The 23154-nt window shown below is 39.1% G+C and overlaps 1 protein-coding gene across 1 annotated transcript in view; it reads left to right on the top strand.

Annotated features, from left to right (window-relative positions):
- The window catches only part of Prkar2b (protein kinase, cAMP-dependent, regulatory, type II, beta), a 90556-nt gene that overhangs the window by 35313 nt on the left and 32089 nt on the right, over positions 1 to 23154 (top strand). Inside the window, exon 4 of the mRNA XM_013510492.1 lies at positions 18905 to 18957. Coding sequence (XP_013365946.1) covers positions 18905 to 18957 — 53 coding nt within the window. The remainder of the gene's footprint in view (positions 1 to 18904; positions 18958 to 23154) is intronic.

The raw sequence follows: 23154 nt of genomic DNA on the forward strand, positions 1-23154 counted from the left end.
TTTTTTGGTATTTGGAATCGAACTCATGACTTCGCACTTGCCAGGCAGGCACTGTGCTGCTGCTGAGCTGTATCCCCAGCCCTCCTTGTATGTTAATCACCTTATCATTCAAATTTTCTGTGCCCAAAATTACAAAAGAATTTCCATTTTATGCTTTAAGCAGTCAGTGTGAGTGATTCAGATTAGTTTTTACCTAACTTTAGGTATTAAATTTTTCCATTTGCAGTTAGAAATCTGAAAATACTGTGTTGCTACCAAATTAGTGGATATGTATCTACAAATACTGAAAACCATAATACTCTTTGTCCATGGAGTTAACTATATTTCCAGAAATGATTTGCATGCATTGTATTTGTTTATTATTGCTCATTGTTTCTCTTCTGGAGAGTGGGGGAATCCCTCATACCAGAAGAAGTTGGTTTAATTTATATTGCAGAGACTACCATCTTCATACTTTGCAAATGTCTGTACATCAAATAGAAGGTTAATGATATAGGGCTACTCAAAGGCCCGTGCCAAGAGTTGAGTTAGCTGTGTCTGTGTGATTTTCAGCATCATAATTATTAAATGTTACACTCCTTTGCAGTTGTGGGTCCTGTAGAAGGATCTGCTTGTGTCTGTGGATGTAACCCAGGACTCTGCAGACTCTGAAAGAGCTCCCTTAGGTGCTGTCCAGTGAGGGGAGAGGGCTAGGGGAGGATGAGGGCCGTGGGAGGTGGGCATGGAGGAGGAGAGGTGAGAGGTGTTGGCTGTGTTCCCTCCATTTGAAGGAAATTATTTCCAGCTTCCATAAGCATTCCAAAGCAACACTTTTTTTTTAACCTTTTTAATGAGGAGATAGTATTTCTTACCATAAAGTTCTTTTTTTTTTCCCATAAAGTTCAACTATCAACATTTTTCCAACATGGAATCCTTATGCGTCATTATACATGTTTTTCATAGATGTGACCAGTATGTACATTTATTGTTGATATCATTAAAGTTTTTTAAGTATCCTGTCAATACATGTTTGTGGTTAAAAGCCAAGTAGTACATCAGGGTATAAATGAGAACAGAGGGTCCATGTCTGTTCCATGGTCCCAGTTTTTGTCCTAGAAATAACCACAGCTACCAGTTTCTTGTGTACTCTCTTGGGTATTTTTATGCATATTCATATTTAGTTGGAATTAAAATTATATCCAGCTTTGCATATTTCCTTTTTCACTCAGCTATATATTCCATATTACTTTCCATATCCTTACATCTAAAGCCGCCACCTTCTTAATAACTGAGCAGTGTTCTGTATTCTAGAGATGTTTTAAAATGTGTGTAACAAGGATGTTTAGAGTTTAGGCACATCCTATCTTTGCATAATTGTGCAAGTACATCTAAAGAGTATATTTTTAGAAGTGGAATTGCTTATCAAAGATATAACCATAGGAAATTTGTCTAGACATTGTCAAATTGCGCTGTAAAACTGCATACTAATTCACAGTTGCATCTAATGCTTAATGTAATGTAAAGCACTCAATGTTACAGAATTTTAACATTTCTCAATTTCATTTCAGTTGGCATTCATGGATGCACTCTTTTCATTATTGTTGACCTTTATATTATTATCTTGTGAACTTTCTGTTTGATTTCTTTTTTCCTTACTGATTAAAGTGTTTGCTTTCTGAGGTTACAAAGCAGTTGGTCTCAATGTAGGGCTTGCTACTCATTAGTTAATTGGCCATGATTGAACTTCAGTTTATTATTGATAAGATGTAATGGTAGAAGTACTGAACTTGTGGGGCATTGTTAATTGTGAGATAATCAGTGTAAAGTACTTAACACATTTTCTAAAACAAAAATACGATACATATTTACTGGTAGCATTACTAATACTACTGGGTTTTTAAAAAATTTAAAATAGGATTTGTCAAAATCTTCATAGTATCCATAAAATCATTTGATTTTTCTCTTTTACAACACTAATTAAGTTGGATTAATGTATTTTTCTGTATTCTTGGAATGAACTCTTTTGTGTCAAACCATAGTGACTATTAGTCATGTTCTTAAAATATAAGTAACACTCTTAGAACAAATCAGAACACACTTTTCAACACAGAATCGAGCTCTGAATTTTGGAGACATTTCAGAGAGCATTGCAGAAAGAGCTTTCCTGCTGTAGGTGAGTAGGTGAATGAGTAGCTGGGATGTATTTAGCTAGAAATGGTTCATCGAAGCACTTGCAGCATCAAGAGGTGTTTCTCATAGATCACGCGTGCTCATTAGTATATATAGCAAGCAGCTATTGTTCTGTCCAGCCTGTGCAACAGTGAAGTGCACGAGGAAATGACATTCTCTGTCTGCCTTCTCATGTTTCCTGTGTACTGTTTTCCTATATCACACAGGCTTCGTGGCTTTTAAAATAATTATCATGGTGTGGTTTTATAAAGCTACAAAAGAACTTTTTCAAATGTAGGAAAGTGTTACATGTTTTAATTTATACCTATTAAGGTCAGATGCACCTCTGAAATATTGTTTTGATGATACAAGTTTTATTAAGTTTAATTTTAGCTTGGGAATGTAACAAGTGCATAACAGCATTTGTGCAAATCACTTGTTATGATTTAAACCATTTTCACCCATCAAATACTGACTTCTTCCTTTTTTAAAATTTAAAAGTACTAAGGGTATTAGAAATGTGATACTGCATAAGGTGAAGATATTTTATATTGAAAAAAGAACTTGGGTTCTATGCCATGAGTCTGTTTTGTATTCAGACTTGCATGTGATTAGATTGTGGCATTTCCATTAGAAACACTTTGAATAACCACAAAAGTTAGTCATTTATTTATAGTCATTTAGCCAGGAACTTTTCTGTGTGCCCTGTGTGCATTAATTTGCTATGTTCCTTAAAGCAGCTATGTGCAATAGGTTGTATTATTATTCTCAGGTTATACATAAGGAAACTGACTCCTGGAACGGCAATGCCTTTTACCAAGGTTACAGAACCACTGTGGCGGAGACTGGATTCACTTTTAGGCTTTCTGCTAACAGGGCCTGTGTTCTTTCAAATGTGATCGTACACTGCATAACAAAGTTTCCGTCAACACTGAACATACACCTAAGGTGGTTTCTCATTCTGTAGATGAGACAAATTGAGATTCATGATGCTTCGTAATGTGCAAAGGTCAAACATTTTATGTGTGCAGGAAAGAAAATGACAGAGCTGAGAATTGCCCAAGCTTGTCTGAATCCTGTGTTCTTTCTCCATACTGTAAATCATTGTAAATAGTATCAACAATAATAATTTACACTCCTGCCTTAATAGATGAATTCATATTTCTAACCAAGTTGTAAGTTAGTAGAGTCCAGGGACCTTATTTAGTACTTGCCTGTCATAAACACCAACTGCAGCCTTACATACAAATAATCAGTAAGTAAAATGATCATTTTTGGTAAAGCCAGAGGCATTTCAGAGCATTGTACATATGAAAAATAAAATTTTAATAAGTTAAAAATGAATTATTTGCTGGGTACATGTGTCATTTTTGTAAAAACAGTAAAACCATAGAAAAGATACTTGGCAGTGGTTCTGAAATGTGTAGACCATAAAAATGAAATTGAAGACAGAAGGCCAGTCTTACTTGTCCTGCAAGTTTGTTCACTTGGTCAGCATAATGTTGTGGAAGAGACTGTCTGCTTTGTCCTTTTGGGGTCTGCTGTGGCACAGGGCTCAGACACTCGGGACTAACCTTGACTGGCCGATGTAGGATTGTTAGACTTGTGTCTACCAGCTGATTCTAAGGTTGGCTGCCGTGAAAAAGCTGGTGGTCCTTCTCTGTTACAGGCAGTCACTTCTGCTGGCTCGGAGGGCATCCTTCTCAGCCTAAGGGGACATCTGCAGTTTACTCAGTGCATTTGCAAATGGAAGATAACTGACAAGTCCTGAGCTCCTGGTCTGAGGGGAGCTTGTGCCACGTGTTTGACCACTTGCTCTATGAGACTGCAGGGACCCACTTGGATTTTATGACAGCACAGTACTTCACACAGAATGACAAGAAATATCATTGCCCAGACAAACAGTACTTTTCAAAAGAGTAGGACCATTATTTTGCATATCAGTTCATCTAGCCGCTAAAGGAAAAATTCTCAAAGATGACATAATACTTTCCATTTATACTTTGTTTTATTTGTTCATTTTTTTTTGTTGTTGTTGTTTTTGTTTTTTGTTTTTCTTTCGGTACCAGAAATCAAACTCACAACCTTGCACTTGCCAGGCAGGCGCTGTGCCACTGAGCTAAATCCCCAGCCCGTATACCTCAAGTTTTAAAGATAAAGTGGGAGGCTAGAGGTCATTGTCATCTTACTATACCTCCTCTCTTCACATTAGGTAAAAAATTTCACTTTTAAATCAGATTAGATTTTTATTACTAGAGTTGTAAGGGTTTCTGATTTATAGGCAGACAGGTCTTTTGTGCAGAAATGTTTGTGGAATGATAAATTATACTTTGCCTAGCTATGGAAGAGAGCTTTGTATTGCTTGGTTGTGCTCTCACTTTAGTTGAATTAACAAATATTTATTGCTCAGTATTAGCAAGATACTGCCACATGCATTTTTTTGTTTTAGATTGTTAAGAATGAGGGACATACAGCCCTGCAGGAACTGAATGTGTGCTGTGACTGTTACATCAGAGTTGTGAACAGCATAGCTTTTTGTGATGATAAATGTCACCTTCCCTCACTCCACACATACCACACAGAGCACAAGTGGAGAGGAGCTGTGTATGCGCTCCGCACAGAGTGTGTGCCGTGTGAGGGTGCATGTGGTCTTTTATTCCTGTAGGCTTGGTAGGTTCCTGTGTGCCTCTCCGAGTATGAGCATTGCTTCCAAGGCTTAAAGGTGTCCATTTCTGTACAGCAAGGCTTCTAAATATAAGCCAGTAATAAACCCTAGTGCTCAATAGAAGAAAAAGCAATGCCTGTTTCAGTGGTAGAAGGAAAAATGTTTTGGACTTCTTGTGAGAGTATATTAATGTCTGTCTTCAACAATGGTTTCCTGTGGGATTTTCAAGAATAACATTGACTGTAGGAGATTTTTGCTTCGCGTGTGTTGTTTAGAATTTAGCCCCCCATAGAAGATGACATTGCATTGAAATAGTTGAGTAAGATGCATTGTTTCTACATGGAAAGGAGCATTTCTCCCTCACTGGTGTGTTTGTTAGGGGAAAGTATCCGGGAGGATGTGGCCTTTGGGCAGAGCTTTCAGGGAAGAGTAGGGTTCTGATAGGTGGGGTGGGTAGTGGAAGGAATAACTTCGCAGATGAGTAACCACGCAAGTGACAGGGGTGTCCAGGGAGTAGGGATGGTCTAACTAGGTTTCAAGCAGGGGGCCTTATAGTGGGATAGAGACAGGAGACATGCTCCACTGAGGTCTGGATCAGATCCTTGGGCAGACACCTGTGAAAGCTGTGCTAAGGGCTTGGGTTTTATTCTTTATGTGGGGAACCATTGAAATGTTTTTGTTAGAGAGTGAAACTAGCTGATGTATCATTCCACAGGATGATCACGATGGAATCTTCACGTTTCCAAATAGATCGTTATAGTCCTCCGGCAGACCTCCCATATGAATTATTTTCCAGGAAGCATCTGAGAAGAGGTGGTCAGTCAGGGGATAGCTGCATGTTCTGATCAAACTAGAGGAAGTGACGGAGACAGACTGTTTATGGTTTGGTTCTGAAGTGTCACCCAAAAGGCTCCTGAACTCACAGATGGCTTTTGGAAGATTATTAGCTTATGGAAGTAGATTAATCCATTGATGACTTCATAGTTTAAGATGCTGTTGGGGGTGGGGCCTGGTTGGAGGAAGTAGGTCACTGTGGGTGAACCTGGAAGGCTGTATCTTGTCCCGCGGCAGTCCTCTCTTGGGTTCTTTTCCCCTCTCTACTTCTTGACTGTCGTAAGGTAAGCAACTTTCCTCTCCCGTGCCATTCTGTCTGAGGTTTCTGCCTTGGAGCGAGCCAGCCATGGTCTGAAACCTCAAAAACCACGTTTAGAAAAAAACTTTTCCTCCTGTAAATTGTTTATCTCAGGTTTTTGTCACAGCAACAAAACGTTGGCTAACACACAGATTATGTCACCCCACTGAGTGGTGACTAACTATATGATACATATGTTATAAACCAAAGGTCAGTGTTCTAATTATTGTTTATGAAATCTTTTAAACAAGTTAAGAGCAAAGACATTTATACAGTCTTAAATTAACCAACTATCCTTTAAAATATTTGCCAGTGAAGTGTTTGGTTGTATGGCTTTACATACATTACATCGTAGTGCAATAGTCAACCCAGCATCCATCGACAGAATTTTTCATCTTTACAAGTGGAAATTCTGTACCCATTAAACACTTAGCTCTAAATTCCCCCCTCTCCCAGTCCTTCTCCTGCACCATTTTACTTTTTGTCTCTGAATTTGAGTACTCTCAGTACCTTACATAAGTAGACTTATATATTCGTCCTATTATGACTGGCTCCTTTCATTTTGCGTAATGTTGTTAAGGTTCACCAGTGCTATAGCATGTGTCAGAATTTCCTTCCTGCTTAAGAATACATAGTATCCCATTGTATGTACTGTGTTGTGTTTATCCATTCATGTTTTTGATGGACACTTGGCGTTTCTTACACCTTTCACTATTTTGAATACTATAGCTGTGAAAATAAATGTACAAAGATCTGCTTACAAAGATCTTCTTGGGTCCCTACTTTTGATTCTTTGGGTTATATACCCATAAATAGAATTATTGGATCATATGGTAAACCTGTTTAATGTTTTGAAGGACTGCCATACGATTTTCCACAGTGCCTGCGTAATTTTACATTCCCACCAGCAATGCACGAGGGTTGCAGTTTATCCACATCCTCACCAACATTTGTTCTGTTCTGTTGTTGTTCTTTATAATGGCCAATCTAGTGAACGTGAAGTACTATTTCATTATGGTTTTGATTTGCCTCTCCCGAAGGATCACTAATGGCTGACTCTCTCAACAAATTAGTAATGGGTTAAACATCTTTTCATGTGCTTATTGGCAATTTATATATATCTTGTTTGGAGGGACATCTGTGTAAAAGTCCTATGCCCATTTTAAAAATTAAGTTCTTTGGGGGCTGGGGATTTAGCTCATTGGCAAAGCGCCTGCCTGGCAAGCGCAAGGTCATGAGTTCGGTTCCCGGTACCGGAGAAAAACCAAAAAAAAAAAAAAATTATTTGGTTTTCTGTTGTTGAGTTATATATTCTGGATTTTAATCTCTTATTAGAGAAGTGAATATTTGTGAATATTTTCTATTTTTATGGATCAAATATTTGTCTTTCCTGAAGCACCACGTTTTTCTCATTGATTTGAGTCTATTTAGTGTCTCATTTTGTTTGTTATAAATTTCTCTCAGTCTTTGTTTATTTGGGAATTTATTTCACTTTCATTTTTAAAGGGTAGTTTTGCTATATATAGACTTCTTGGGAAGCAGCTTTTAAAATTTTAATCAGCACCTTGAACGTACTATCTCACTGCCTTCTGACTGCCCTTGTTTCTGAAAAGTTACGTATTGTTCTATTGTTCCCTTGCATGAGATAAATCATTTTTATCTTTCCACTTTGAAGATTTTGTCTGGTTATGACTTTTGATAGTTTGACTAAAATATGTTTAGGTGTGGTTTGTTTTTATTCTGTACTGAGGGTCATTAAATTTTTTGGATCTGTCAGCATTTTCCTGAGGTTTGAAGAGTTGTTGACTATCATATCTGACGTTTTTTCTGCTCCTCTGTTTCTTCTTTTTGTGGAACTGTCATCACTTGTAGGTTAGAGTGCCTGATGTTTCACAGGTCTCCGGGCACTCCACTGTTACTCATCCTTTTCTGTTGTTGTTTTTCAAATTGAATAATTTCTGTTAATCCATTTTAAACTTCTTTGATTCTTCTGTCAATTAAAGTCTATCAAACCAACCTAGTAAATTTCTCATCTCAGTTATTGGACTTTTCAACTCTAGAATTGCCATTTGATTCTTTTTCATAATTTCTGTCTCTTTGAATCTGTTTTTTCAGTCATTCCATATGTTAGTGGATTAAACATGGCTTCCTTTACCTCTTTGAACGTGTGTATCATAGTCATTTTGAAACATAGTCAAATGTCAAGTAGTTCTGCAGGGTAGGTTTTCTCAGTCACCAGTCAGCCGTTTCGTGCAGCAAAGCTGGTAGATCTGACATGCTAACCAAGCTGCGGTGGGAAGTAGTAGCCCTGTGCTACTCACAGGCTCCCACAGTTCCAACTGGCAATTTAGTAGCTTCATGAATAAATGCTTTTTAGTTTATTTGCTGTGGGTTGGCTTTCAGAGCTCTGATTATTTTTAAAGCGCTGTGTAATTTTCATATTGTTTTTTGTGGGGAAGATTTACTGTGCTCCTCACCTTGCTGTGCTATACCGCTAAAGAAGGTTTTTAAGTACTCACATTGTAGAATAAGCCATATTATTAGAAAGATAGAAGTTGAAGTTGGGTCAGGTTGGCTTTTTATTTTTTGCTTTATATGTTTGGTGCTGAGGATCACATCCAGGGCCTCCTACATGTTAAACACTCACTTACCACTTAATTCTTTCTTATGTGACTTTTTTTTTATTAGAAACAGAGTTTTCAGTTTTACCATAGCATTGTTAATGAGATATATTTCAGGATTATTTTCTAAGAATTTTTGACACTTTGATTCTGTTAGTTGTAGAAGCTCTATGTATTTAGGAACTATTAAATTTAAAAGCTAATTTTGAAGAAGGATTAGATACATTATTAGAAGCCATTTCTATGTTTTAATTCCTTTTTTGCATTTTCACATTTGAGGAAATTTTACAGTTATCTCATTTAGAGATATAAATAAGGAAGTTTTGTCTTTTTTAAAACACAGTTTGATTATAAACATAGTGTGTTTTTGAGGAAAATGTAGGGAAACGGGAATAAGAAAATAAGAATAATTATAGTTGTATACCAAGCAAACTAGTATATAAATTTTGGTGTCTACCCTGCAGGCTTTAAAAATGCCTATTTTCTGTGGATTCAAGCTATGCAGGCATCTTTTAAATTCCTTTTTAAAAACCTTAATGTGATTGGTGATCATTTTCCTTTGTCATTAACTATTCCTCTAAAACAAAATTTTTAAATGAGTCAATATCAATTGTATATATGGGTATATAGCATATTGTTTATTGTTGGAAATTTAGATTTTTTTTTTAAACTGTCATTTCTTTAGATAAATTCCTCAAAGAGCACTTGCTGAACTGGACATAAAAGTTTTCAAAATTTTGGCAGTACTTTCAAACCGACCTCTCCATTCCTACCCTATGATCAGGCAGCTTGTACCACCAGTGATAGAAGTGGTACAGTCATACATATATCACCAGTGGTTCTGTCCACCCTGCAGTGAGACGTAAAAATTACCGTCCCATTGTGAACATGTTAAAGTTTCACCAGAAGTTAGGAGAAAGTTGATTCTCAGCTATACATTTTCTAAATAAGTTTGCTAATTTATTAGGCTTAAATGTTTAATTTGTCTCATTAATTATAACCTTTTTTCTTTTTAATTAAAAATTCATTTAAGTTATTTTGTCATTTATCACCTCACAAATCTTGGCTCAAATCTTGATAGGAAAAAATAAGTTAAAGAAATTTGAATGCCCAAAAATGATAAATTAAGATTAATACCCATGTACATTATGAATATTTATGCGGCCATTTAAAATACATTTTACAGAAATATCTAAGACGTAGGAAAATATTCACTAAACCTTATTATGTTTCATATAAAAGGTAGATTCAAGAAAGAGCATGATTTCAACCCACTGAAACATTCGTGAAAAAGTCTGATAGATTCCACTTTGAAAAACAGAAATGGACCTTCAGGAAGAAAAGTCTTATTGGGATTTTTAGATGGCTTTATTTCTTTTGACATTAATGAACAAACAAGATTGAACTGCATTTTTTTCAATGTGTTCTATATTTTGAATCTTTAGATACTAATATGCATCATTCTGTTACAGTTTGGTGATATTTGATGGCATAAGATTTTTACTATAACATGTGATAATTACATGAAGAAGTCTGATTGAAAGATGTTTTCCTATAACTTGCATTTGATAGCTTTAGTGCAGAATGTGGAAGTTAGAAATTGACTAAGCTACTTTCTTGTAACCCTGGCTATTTTTACCTCTGAATTTTTCCTCATGGAACAGTCCGGTTAAAGGATACTTGTTCTGAAAACTTACTAATACATTAAAACAATCTTCGTAGTGCCTGTCCCTGTAATTTTCGCATATGTGTATGTTTGCCATCATTGGGTTAAAATGCCTGAAGAAGAAAAATGTATTTGACAAATATGACTATATTATTCATTATCAGCTAGTGTTTATATTTACATTATTAATGCAATTGAATATTTCAGACCAAAGTATCAAGAAATGATCACGTTATTTGAACAGTGAGAGCACTTGCACAAACTCTGGGCAAACTATCTATTGGCACTTAAAGCAAAGGAGTAGAATACTTTTTAAATTTCTTCTTGGGTATGACCTCCTGAAAACCCATAATATTCATCAAGTGTAATGCTTTAAAGTCCTCGTTGGATTATTTCAGTAAAGTACAAACATAATTTCTTTTCTAGTATTGTTGTCTGGTACACATTGATCTACTAGCTGTTGGCCACTTACTGATGTTCTAGAGAATAGCATTGAGGGATTCTGATGATAAGTAGCAGATAAATATATGGGCTCTAAAAAATAGTTTCCCAAATACCTTCTTACTTACCCTTCAGGCTCTTTTTGTTATACTGTTTATCTTGCTCTTGGTCATTTATGAAATTTTTCTTCTTCTTCTTGAAGGTTTGCTTTATTTTGAATAGGGTATTTGTAAAATACCCAGACATTGGGTCCCTGGGTTACATGCGTCTGTCCATTCTTGGCCCCTGCAGGTTGTTAATTTTCTTAATGTCCTTCAGGAAGGACCACGGCAAGGTACAAGGGGCCACTGTCCCACTATAGAAGGGAATGAAGGTTCACTGATGCTGTCTCCCTTCGTGGGATCCCACCAGCTACTCATGATGTCTCATTAGTGAAATTGCCTGAGCCTGTTCTGTTCTGGAATCATCACCTCTTAAATGCTGCATGTTAATAAGATGCTTTCCATATATGTCTTGAACGCTTTGTCTTCTTGATTGTGCCGTGCTATTGTTGATTATTGAAAGAAGTGGTCGATGTTTAGACTGAATGTCCACATGTAAATCATGTGACAGAAAGAAAGGATATTAGTTAGCCTTATACATATCAAATAAAGCTTAAACACTTTGGTAGATAAACTTAGAATAAAAATTCACTTACCATTGTGTCAGTTACCATTGTTCGGTTTACGCACTGTGATTTCATAAATGTTGGAATCTTAGAGCACATTTCAGAGGTGTAATTGGGATGCATCATCTTTGACTGGAAGAGCAAAAAGAAGAGAGACTTCAAAAATCTGATCAATTTTGCATGCCTGTATCATGTCATCTGAGCAGCTACTTTGAAGATAAGAATGTGCAATATAATAACCTTTGTTAAATACTTTTAAAAATGTATGCAGGTTCTGACATAGGGTATTGTTTTTCATTCGGCAGCATTTTTGAAACAGATTTAGAAGGTTGTGGCTTCTATAGCCTCACTAATAGAAAAGTAGCACAGGAGGGGCAAATCGTTACTGTTGCAGCTGTCAGTTCAAACAGTTTTGAATTTCAGCAATGCCAGCCTGCTAAACAGGACAGCTCATTTGGGAGTTGACAGTGCTCCTTGATACACTGTCCCGTAGAAGAGGAGTGGTATATGTGTAGAGGAAGATTGTCTGTAGACACATGGAAACATAAAAAGGAAGAACCAAATGTCATTTTATTCTAAACACTTCTGCTGTTAAATAGAAATAAAAATAATAGTTTTATAATGGAGATCATGATGGTTTAGTAAAGTTTAACATGTTTATGAGATGGGAGAATGTTTAATAGTGGAAATAAGAGGAATTTTTGGGGGGGAGTGAAAAAGAGTCTTGCTGTGTAGTTCAAGCTGGCCTTGCCCTTACTATGACGTCTATATTGGCCTTGAGCTCACAGCAATCCTCTTGCTTCAGCCTCCTGAGCACTGGGATTACATGCACGCACCACCACACCTGCCAAGGAAAATTTTCATAGAAACTTTTGAGAATTGGTAACTACACAGTATATTTGGGGTGATTTGGGAGCCTATGTGGATATGAAGGGTTAAAACAGTTTTATAGGAAACTGGAAAGGTGATTTGTGGTTGGCTCATTCTTAAAGCACGATCAATAGCCTCGGGGAAAGGCAGAACTAGAGTAAATAAAAAGTGTGTTTCTGTCATTTAAACCAAAATAGGCCTGCAGACTGCATTAAATACATTGACTAAAGTCTGTGTAGTAAAGTTCTGCTGATATAAATGTAGCCGATATGGGAATTAAATACTCACTTAAGTATTAATAATGAAAGATGCTCAGATTATTACATGAATAGCTGAAGAATACATTTATACTGCTCTTTCTATAGCTGAAATGTAGCCATAAGAGGTGGATTATAATATCTTTTAATATTTTGATGCAGGAAGTAGTAAAATATTAAATTGTAAATTAAATAGCCAAATACTCTATTAAAATGTGAGAGGTAGTTTTAAGGATATTTGAATAATTCTGTTCAGAGTTTGTAAGACAGCCTCATTCTGTAGGAGCCCTCCCCTTCGTGATGGGATCAAACCCAGGGCCTGTGTGTGCTAGACAAATGCTCTAGCTGCACCTCCAGTCGTTCCTTATTTAAACTGTGAGGTTGACTTTATACCTTTCTCCACTCACCATGAAAGAGAGGGCAAGAGAGAGAGACGTAGACCTTGGGTCAGGATCACTGTGCTTTCTTTGGTAGCCGTGGGTGTGGGACACACGCCCCTGCAGCATCAGGGCCATCAGCTGGTTTTTGGTAGTAACAGCTAGAGGACAGACAGACACGCACACGTATACACCTTCCGTTATGGTCACAGGCCAGTTTCTTTGATGTTGTCAGGGCTGATCACAGTATTCTGGGTGTCACGGTACTGTCACACTTCCCCATATTGAGGTTAGAACCATGTCACTTACCCAGGAAATGTCACATATTCCTTCTTGACAGAAGAGGCATGGATCACTGCCTGGCAGAAGCCATAGGAGCCATCCAGTGAGCAGTGGCCTTTGGGACTGGTGGCGTTCCAAACTTGGGAGGCCCCACCAGTTTGCAACTGTCAGCAAAGACCATACCAAACAAAGTACCCACTGTCCTGTGATGGACACGCTGTGTGAGCGAGAAATAAACTTACATTGTTCTAAGTCACTGAGATAGGAGGATGCCTGTTCCTGGGTCGCAAGCCCGTCCAACTTGACACCAGTTTGCGGATGTCCTGAGGGTGAGGGAGAAGATAACTCTGCTCTCACCAGCTAAACCGACTACTCATTTCTTCCACCGTTTCCAAACACTGCCGTGTGCCAGTCACTGTTGTAGGAGCTAGGCATACAGGAGAGCAAAATGCTCTTTTTCTCAACAGACTTCTTCCTCTCCTTCATCAGCCATTCAGGGGTCTCCACTCTGAAGCCTTCTTCTGTCTTCCAGGTGGCTGATTGCTTCTCCCTGTCTGGTTCCTACAGCGTTTCACACACGCCGTACCTCTAGTGGTGCTGGTGTCACCGCGACTATTCTATCTCTGTCCTTGCAGGCCAAACTTTGCTGTGCATGTTTTATACACACACATAAGTCAAAGTAAACTTAAAATACATGGACAAAACGAGTTATATATTAAAGTATAACAAAAGAATATGTGCATACCTACACCCTTCTATGTGCGTTTGTAGATCTGTGTGCCTTTCCTTTATTCTTCGTGTTACTCCCACGTTTCATTATGTACTGTAAGCATGTACTCATAAAAATAAAAATTTTTAAAAGAAAATAAAAATTAAAATACTTTCAAAAGAATGGGTTCCTGTGGGGCCTTTTGCTTCAATGTGATTTGAGATTAGAATGTGAACTTCTACATTTGGGGCATGTTCTCCAAATGCCTCTGCTCTGTGAGTTTAAAATGACGTCAGATATATATGAAATTACCTGGGCAGAAATGTGAATGAATAGGGGAGGGGGAGGCCTATTACCATCACTGTTCTCTTCCTTTGGCTATAACTATTACATTTTTATACCTGTTTTTCTGTCTGTCATCCATTGTGGCCCTTCCCAAGTCTAAATTTTTAGACTTTTTCCCCTACAACTACCCCGATGAAATTTTACTACTGACCAGATGCACTGTATGTGTGTATGTATTTAATGTTTATTTGTGCTTTATACATAAAAAGTAACTTATTTTTACCCCCAAGAACTATTTTCTTGGCTGAGATGCATGCCTTACACTGACGGTTATCAAAGGTAAAAATTTCCCTTTTGTAGGGCATTGCCGCTTCACTAAGCCAAGTTTAACTATATTAAGTCAGAACTTTGTTGTTTTAACACACCTGTGCTTTTTAATTGCTTTATTTTAAGCTCATTATTATTTAAATAAGTATGCTAAAATCTTAGTCTGTTGAGAACACTGGGAAATTGACTTTTACATATTGTATAGAAGTCAGCTTTTTTCCTGTAGGTTGAAGGCCTCTAAACTATGCAGTCTTCCTGTACAGGCCATATTTGCCTTTCGTTCTCTCAATAAATATTTATGGAGATACACTGTGTGTAAGGCTGGGTCACAGCCGAGGACCCGGTGGCTCCTGGTGTTCCGTCTGGTTCCTTTATCCTTCGTTAGCAGAATGCCAGTGTGGATTGGGTGTAATTTGTCTAGTGCAGAGGCTTTTTTTGACTGCACTGATTTTCAAACATTGCAACAAAGTAAAAAGCGTTCTTGGTGAAAAACTCCCCTAGTTGCCGTAACACTTTGTCTACCACACTGTATGTATAGTGCATGAAAAGACGGCAGGCCACGTCGAGCAGTTGGTATAGTTCTTACGTTCCTGCCTGTTCTGCAGTCTGTGACTGTTGTCAGGCTACCCCACTGCTTTTCTGCAGGGTGAGAATCTGCCTAAATTCTTGGCCCATTCTAGACAGCTAGTATGGTGTCTGAATACATACCCACAACATACCAGTGAAACTTCAGTGTAGGGTTTACTTAAAAAATACGGCTCTATCTTGTACCACTGTTTAATCGCTAAGGAATAAAGTACAAGCTTTCAAGCCGAAGTTCAGATGGTCTAGAAGACATGGGCCACATGCACTTCAGCAAGAATAGGAGGTTCTCTACGGTATCTGGAGACTTGGGCTTGACGGGCAGTCAGGCAGAGGACTTGACATTCATTTATTTGTTGCACAAATATTTACTGAGCTCCTAATTGCATTAGTGAATAAGACAGAAGCCATCCTCCCACTCCTCCTGTCCACCTCCATTTCCGGGACTAATAGTATAGGACATTGTAATGCAGAGCATCCTTTCGTTCATTGACTGATTCAGCATATAGTTTGAGTCTGTAACTCAGGCATCTATTACAGAGAGACGTCATCTCGTTCTGAAGCACCGCAAGCTTGTTTGTTCACCATTCATTCGCTCACATGTGTGCTGAGGCAGGCAGTGCTCTGTGTCAGTGCTGCTAAACAGAGAGATGGACAAGAGCACAGACAGTCCCTGAAGGGCTGCATGTCCCACCTGGAGAGGCTAGAGACTGTAGCATGTTTGGAAGAATATGTTATGCTAGGTGATGATAATGTACTCTTCATACTGTGCCAGGAGAGTGCAAAGGATGAGCACAGAGTGGAGTTTCCTGAATGAGCTGTGTGTACTTGACAAGTCAGGCCAAGATGGTAGCGTTGGAGAAGGAACCCAGGGCCTCGTGTGTGCCAGGCAGGTGCTCCATCACTGAGCTGTACCCAGGCCAAGGTAGGAATTTTGAGCTGACTTTTTAGTTGTGGCTGAGGAGAAGAGATGTGTTGGAAAAGAGAATGGGGAGAGAGTTCCAATTAGAGGAAGCAGTTTAAATGACTATAAAGAGCTGTAAGGCAACACAGCAACTTCACATAATATCAAATGCTTTATTTTGAGTTGGTGACAGGAGGTGAATTCTAATCTAGTGAAACAGTTGCAGCATAAATGCCAAGAACTAAATCCTTATAATACTGGCACAATAGATAGATTAATGAGACAGCCCAGATACAAACAAGCATACTTTGTGCTAGAGTATGTTTATCGCAAAGTAGAGGGATTCTGAGTAATAATTCAGGGACAGCTGATACTTGGAAAATAATAGGTTAAAGTTACTAAAAGAACCAAGTAAATTAGCTACTTATCACCTTGCTGCAGTGAATGTGTTGATCCTATGAAGTAGGCCATCTTGATGAGCCTCATACTCACAGGGACACAGAATTTGGTTTAGTTCTCGGCTATGGTGGTTCTTTGGACAGTCTGAATTTTTGAATATAGGACCCACATTTTCTTTTTGCTCTGGGCCCTACAAATTAGGTAGTAGTCCTGTCTGTGAGGTTGGTCGTCTGTGGGGATAGAAAGTTGCAGAGCCACCATGTAGAAATAGATGTCCTCATGTCTCCTGGAGAGTTGCAGCCAGTCCAGGTAAAGTGGGCCAGCCACGTTAGCAGGAGCATGTGTATTATGTGTGTACGTGTGGAGGCCTGTGGCTGTCAGGGCCAGTACCGTTAGACATTATGTTTTTTGACGCATGTCCTGCTCACCAAGCAACTTCTGAATTGTGATTTGGCATCTGTGGTTTTATTGCGGGAGAGAACTGGCTGGCTGTGCTGACTCCAGGTTCATCCTGGAAGTTAGTTACTCGGTTAAGTTCTGCTTATATGCATCACGGAGGGTCTCAGAGCCTGCCCCTAAGAGACAGGCTGCTACTTTTGGATTTCTGAGACAATAGGTCGAAGTCTAAGCATTGTGCTGGTAAAGTCACCAAAGAGTCAAGTGTTGAGCAGCAGTTGGGGTAAAGTCTTGGGAGATGCACAGACAATCCTGGCATCAAATATGGGTCCTGCCCCTTACTAGGATGTGTGACTTTGGCCTGTCTGTGGCCTAGTCTTCATCTGTCAGATGATGACATTAACGTGTTCTGCTGTAGTGAGGCTGAGTACGATCTAGTTACATTATACCAGATCAGGATTTCTCAGCGTTAGCACTGTTGACATTTTGGGCCAGATAATGCTTTGTGTGAGGTTGTGGGGGCATTGTAAAACCATCCCTGTCACGGTTGTGACCATCAAAATCTCTCTAGACATTTCCAGATGTCCTCTGTGGAGGGCAGACTCGGACCTGGTTAAGAACCATTGGCGCGGTGTGTAGAGCGGTGCCTGGAGAGAGACAGGAGCGTGCGGTGTTAGAAGGGTGGTGATGGTGGTACTACGGTGATGACAGTGACACTCGGGATGGCGGCCTGGGGCCTCTGGGAAGACGTTGCTCAGCCTTTTGTCAGTCTTTTCTTCTTTCAGGTTCAGTACGTGTGTCAGAACAGACTCCATGTGGAACAAAGAATAAATGTGAAGACCAGTCCTTAAAAGCCTGAAATTAGCTTTGCAAACCGGTGTCCAAGCTCAAAAGCAGGACTCTTGCGGCATCTAACATGGGGTTTAAATCACACTAGAGCAGGTTCTTCCTTGACAGATGTCACTACCTTAAAAAGAAGCAAACACATAATCTGTTAAAACTTTATAGTAAGCATTAAAAACCTAGTTGCATAGAGATTGTAGTACTGTAACAAACAGAATAGTATTAGGAAACTGGTTTAAGTCAAAAAAGAAACCAAATATTGCCCATAGATAAAGACAAAAGAGGAAACATGGTCAGCCTATAAACATTTGAAGTTGTTCAAACTTAATATTTAAAAATTTAAATCTTTTAAATTGGCAATAAAATTGGAAATAATGTCCAGTTTTCTCAAATGGTGAAAGGAGCCTTTTTATACGTGATTCATAGGATGATGCAGGAGTACAACCCTTCTGGAGAGAAGCACGGTCATAACTCCGTCCTGAAATTTGTCGTGCCTTTTACCCTCCCAGAGTAACGCTCGAGGATTAGGCCTACAGCATAATCTGAAATGTAGACAAATATTTATGTATGACGATATTTACTGCAGCGTTTTAGTCAGAGCCAGCCTAAGTGATCAGTGTTAGGGAAGTAGTTAATTATAGCATATGATAAATAACCAGCAGACCTTAAAAACAATATTTACTGTTTCTGGTGACATACAAAATTCCCCATAGTGTTAAATGAAAAAAAGCAGTTTTAAAAATTGAATATGCAGTATAAACAATTCAGAATAAAGACTGGACGGGAATTTGTACATTTCAAGAGTAGTAGTTCTTTAAAGAGTGGATTGTGAATAATTTATGAAAGTTGCTCATAGCTGTATGATTAAATTGATCATTTAAGCCAGGTGTGGTGGAACACACCTATGATCCCAGCACTCAAGAGGCTGAGGCAGGAGGGTCACCTTGAGTTAAGAGCCAGCTTGTGCTACATAGAGACCCTGCCTCACCCCGTGATCATTTCATGGCTGAGTTGGACTTTATTGCATTTTTTAAAAGATACTTTTAACTCTGAAGCACTTCCTTGCCTTGGAAATAGAGACAAAAGCATTTAAGCTTTGAATAGAAGAAAGCAAAAAAAAAAACAGTTGTCAATGTCTTATAAATACAGCTTTGTAGTCTAAGAAAATCCTTACAAATTATGATATGAAATCGGTTTTAGGGAGTAAACTGTTTGCCCTAAAATTAATGTATTTTTAATGTCATGAACTTTCTGTTCAGTAATTTAAAAAGATATATTTACTGTAATGTTTTTTGATGAACAGATCTTAAAATGTGCATTTTTATGTTTCCAGTGTGTGCAGAAGCGTATAACCCCGATGAAGAGGAAGACGATGCAGACTCCCGGGTGTGTAACTTGCTGAAGGAAGAATTTTAAAGTGACACTCTGGTGTCTTGTAAGGAAAATAATCATAACAAAAGATGTCAACAGGCATACGGTGTAATAGGAAACAGTGGAATTATTTTGACTGTTTCTTTTCTTAGTCTTCTCACTGATAGCCTACTTCTGCTTCAAGTTCTGTAGAATGATGTTTACCCAAAAATACATGTCTTTGGATAAAAGGAAAGAAGAGCAGTACATTACTCATTGCACTGGTAGTGTTTTGTTCGTTTGTTGGTTGGTTTGTTTGCAAAATATATCCTGGTGATGAAAAATGTTTTTAGTGATGGTTTTCATAGTAATGTTATTTTTCTTAGAAAGTGTTTCTAGTAAAGAAAAATACGAAAAAGGCCTTCTCCTATTCACGGATAACAACAGAAGCTTACTTGGAAGCAAACAAGTAGTAGTAAAATTACATCGAAGGTATCAGTGCAGCAGTTGCTGTTTTTAAAAGTCTATGGGTCTTGATAATTTGCTCAGCAGCTGCTTCCTTGGAGGCCCTAATGATTTTGCAAGAATCTGACTGGTTTGGTTTGACGCAGTGTTTAAACTGTGTCCTTTAGCTTGGTTCTCCTCTTATTTACTCACTAAAAAGTAAACTAAATAAGAGATTACTGTGCCTGCAAATGGAAAGTTCAATTTCCTTTTTTTTTTTTTTTGAGTGCATACTTTGCAAAAATCCCCATGTCTCTTTGGCCTTAAAAGTATAAACAAAAACCTATTTCTCAAGCTCTGAAAATTACTTCAGTAAGATGGGATTTTAGTACGGAGAAGCAGACAGTAGGTCCTTAAGTGATTTCATCGAGAAGTTCTGTGAAATGTGTATAAAATCCAGGGAGGGAGAGATCAGGAAGGAGCCGGTAAGGGGAAGATCCTGAGGTCTCACTGTTCTGTGGGGCCCATGGAGAGTCCCCGCACCAGCTATCTTTTCCACTCCCAGAACTTCAGGCTGGAAACTGTTGCTTTAGGATCAAAATATTTCTGCTAATCTGATACGCTGTTACTACTTCGTGTAGTGTGAACAGCTTCACCCTGCCTATCTTACTTAGGTGTCAAGCAGCAGCAGGAAAGGTGACATTGAAGGCTACATCCATTTTTCATGTTTGTGGACAAATGTATACTATAAAATTTAGCGGGTGACTGAGTTTTGAAGAAGTGGTGTGAATTAGTAAAAATCTAAACCAGAGAGTGTTTAACAGCACAGTTGGGAAACACGGTGTGGTATCTCATTGAGTCCAAGGTTGTGAGACCTTGAAAGGAATTTTAGCCAGCACTGAGATGAGTAAAGTATTGTGGCTGGTTTGTGCCAACTCAGTGGCTCTGTTGGAGAGATTTTTTTCCCCAGTACTAGCGGAAAGAAAACTTATTTTACTTGCCTGTGTTAAAGAACCTGATCACATTGAGATAAACATAAAAAAGAAAATGGGGAGAATTTATTGGACAGATGTTTAGAGATCTTATTACTCCCAGATAATGTTCAAGGTCTTATTACTCCCAGATAATGTTCAAGCTATCGCTGACAGGCCGGAGCTAGCTTGGGGGCCTGTTAGCAGCAAGGGGAGAGGACTAGAGTATTGCTTTAGAAAGACACTCAGCTTGCAATCTCCCCCGTTGCTGTGTCCTTGAGCGCTCACTGCCAGTTGTACAGGTGTTTCTGATAGTGCCCTGCATGGGTCAGGTCCGGAAGTCCAGATGTGAGAAGGGCAGCAGTTACGAGGAGGAGGAGGAGGAGGAGGAGGTTTTGTAGGGTGGGCGTGCCTCCAAGACTTCTTCTCTGTAATACATTTTAAGGGTTTTTGGGGTAACTATTATATGAATTATGTCAAAGATTATAATAAAGTGCGTAAGTATTTTAGGGGAGTACTCTCTCCCCTAGACAGGTTACTGAAAACTATGCTTTTTTGCCCCTTAGAAACCATAAGGCAAACTGTACCGTAGCCCTTGGGAATGCTTACTACGTGTTTCAAAATTAATTAGCCCTTGACAGATACTAGAAAATGTCCATGAGGAAAATGTATACTGTATTTTGATAGAGTCACATTGTATATAGATGTTTTGTATTATAGGGTGCTATATATCACCCATGCCTTAAATTTTTATTATTAATAGGTATTTGTCCTTCTTTATTAATTCAAAGAAAATGTAAATACTTAAGATTTGTTTCGGAAAATAACAAATTAGATTTTAGTTGAACTACCTTAAATTAATGAAAATTTAAGGATTGTATGTTGTGGAACCTAGCCTGCAGAGCCTGGGAGAGAAGAGCTGATAAATTCAAAATAGAGTATGTGTTTACCTTGTTACTCTGCAAAGCCCTCTTGGACAGCCTACTGCACGAGCGCCAGGTGCTCAGTATGGTATGCAGTGGTGAGCAAAATGAGCTGCCCCTGCCCTCTGCTAGCAAGAGGCTGATGGCAGACACAGACAGACGCATACCAAATCGATGCATAATTGACGTGAAGCCCTGACAGTGTAACAGTGTGCGAATTCGGATGCCCAAACCATCTGGGCCTCGTTGAGGTGAGACAGACGGGTGAGTCTTGCCAGGAATCATCTTCTGGGCCCAGGAGGAGGAGCAGGAGGAGGAGTGTGAGGGTGTGAGTCCAAGCAGAGGCGCTGCCTGGTGGCTGAGGCAAAGCCGATAAGGAAGGACTGCGGGGGTGGAGCCCTCTGAGGCCTGCAGCTGGAGAATGGGTATTCTGATTGAATGTTGTGCGAGATGAGTTTCTGCCCTGTCCATACAGTGGACTGGACAGATACGAAAATATCTTGCACAGAATTTTGTTTGGTAACAGATACAGTGTTCTTCAAAGAACGTGCCTGAGTAAACCTTATTTATTAATTAGCTTTCTAATTCTTCTTATTGACGGGCAGCTGAGATTTAGAGTAAGAGTTGGCAGGCTTTTTCGGTAGTTTTTATTTTCCTGAAAATTTACTATTTTCATAATGAATAATTTAGGCTTGAGGAGCATACGGTCTCCTGCAGCTGCTCTCCTCTGCTGCAGTACTTTGAAAGCAGCCAGAGGTAGAGCACATTTGCATGACATGAACACTTTATTTATGGACACTGAAATTTGTATTTCATGTAATTTCCATGCATCAGGAGATGCTGGCTTGGTTTTTTTAATCATTAAAAAAGGTAAAGCCATTCTTAGCCCAGAGGTCATACAAAACCAGGTTTGCCTGAGGTGTAGTTTGCCGATCCCTGGTTTAGAGTGTAGCCCACCAGCCCTGCCCGGTGAAGTCTCCTCTGCAGTTAGGGGCCAGGGGCGCTGGGGAGTTCACTTGGGGGAGGTCCGTTTTCTTACCTCTCAGTGCCTACGTCCTAGGGTTGTGCTAGGACGGTACGAATTCATGTTTGCAGGGTCTGTAAAGCAGCACTTGCCACATGGTAAATGCTACACTAGTGTTTAACAAACAAGATTTAATCTTAAAATCAGAAATAAATTTTAATACATACTAAATTAGCCTCTAGTATAACAGAAATTGCACTTTGGATATTATTGACGTGGTGGGAATCCAGAAACAGATCCCTTATGTAGGATACACAAAGCCCACTGGGGAAAGACTAGGCTTTAGAGGCAGAAAAGCAGCGACTGAGGGCCAGGATCAGAGTGCAGGGTGGGGTCTCACTGGGAGGGAGGGAGAGGGTGACACAGAGGGGTGGGGTCCTGAGGAACCAGAGGGGGAGAGGGGAGCAGGCCCAAGGACAGCAGTGGCCAGCAGCAGGAGAGGCGGGACTGAGAATCAGAGAGCTTGGAAGTATTGGTTGATAAGAACAGACGCAGGAGCAAAGAAAGAAAAGGAAAAGGCTGGGCTTCTGTGTGAGGGCTCTGTAGGAAGGGAAGGGCGGACAAAGCCAGGAAGACAGGCAGATAGGAGTGAAGTTGTGGGTTGTGGTGTTTCTCTGCCTTCTGTCCAAGGACAGCACTCATCAGTAGAGACACAGACCCCTGCCTCAGGTTAAGGTTCTGGATGGATTTTGTGAAGTGAGAAGTACCAGGTTTTTTGTTTGTTTGTTTCATTACATTAGCTTTTCTTTTTCAAAGTAGGAAGAAGTGGATTTTGGTTGGTGTGATTTGAAGTCTGAATTATAGAAGTTTCTTGTGCAGTAGCGGAACAGGGCACCAGGATCTACTTTTTGCGTTCACCAGTTATCTTAGA

Source organism: Chinchilla lanigera, unplaced genomic scaffold, assembly GCF_000276665.1.
Source record: "Chinchilla lanigera isolate Chin_1 unplaced genomic scaffold, ChiLan1.0 scaffold00009, whole genome shotgun sequence".
Classification (NCBI taxonomy): Eukaryota; Metazoa; Chordata; class Mammalia; order Rodentia; family Chinchillidae; genus Chinchilla; species Chinchilla lanigera.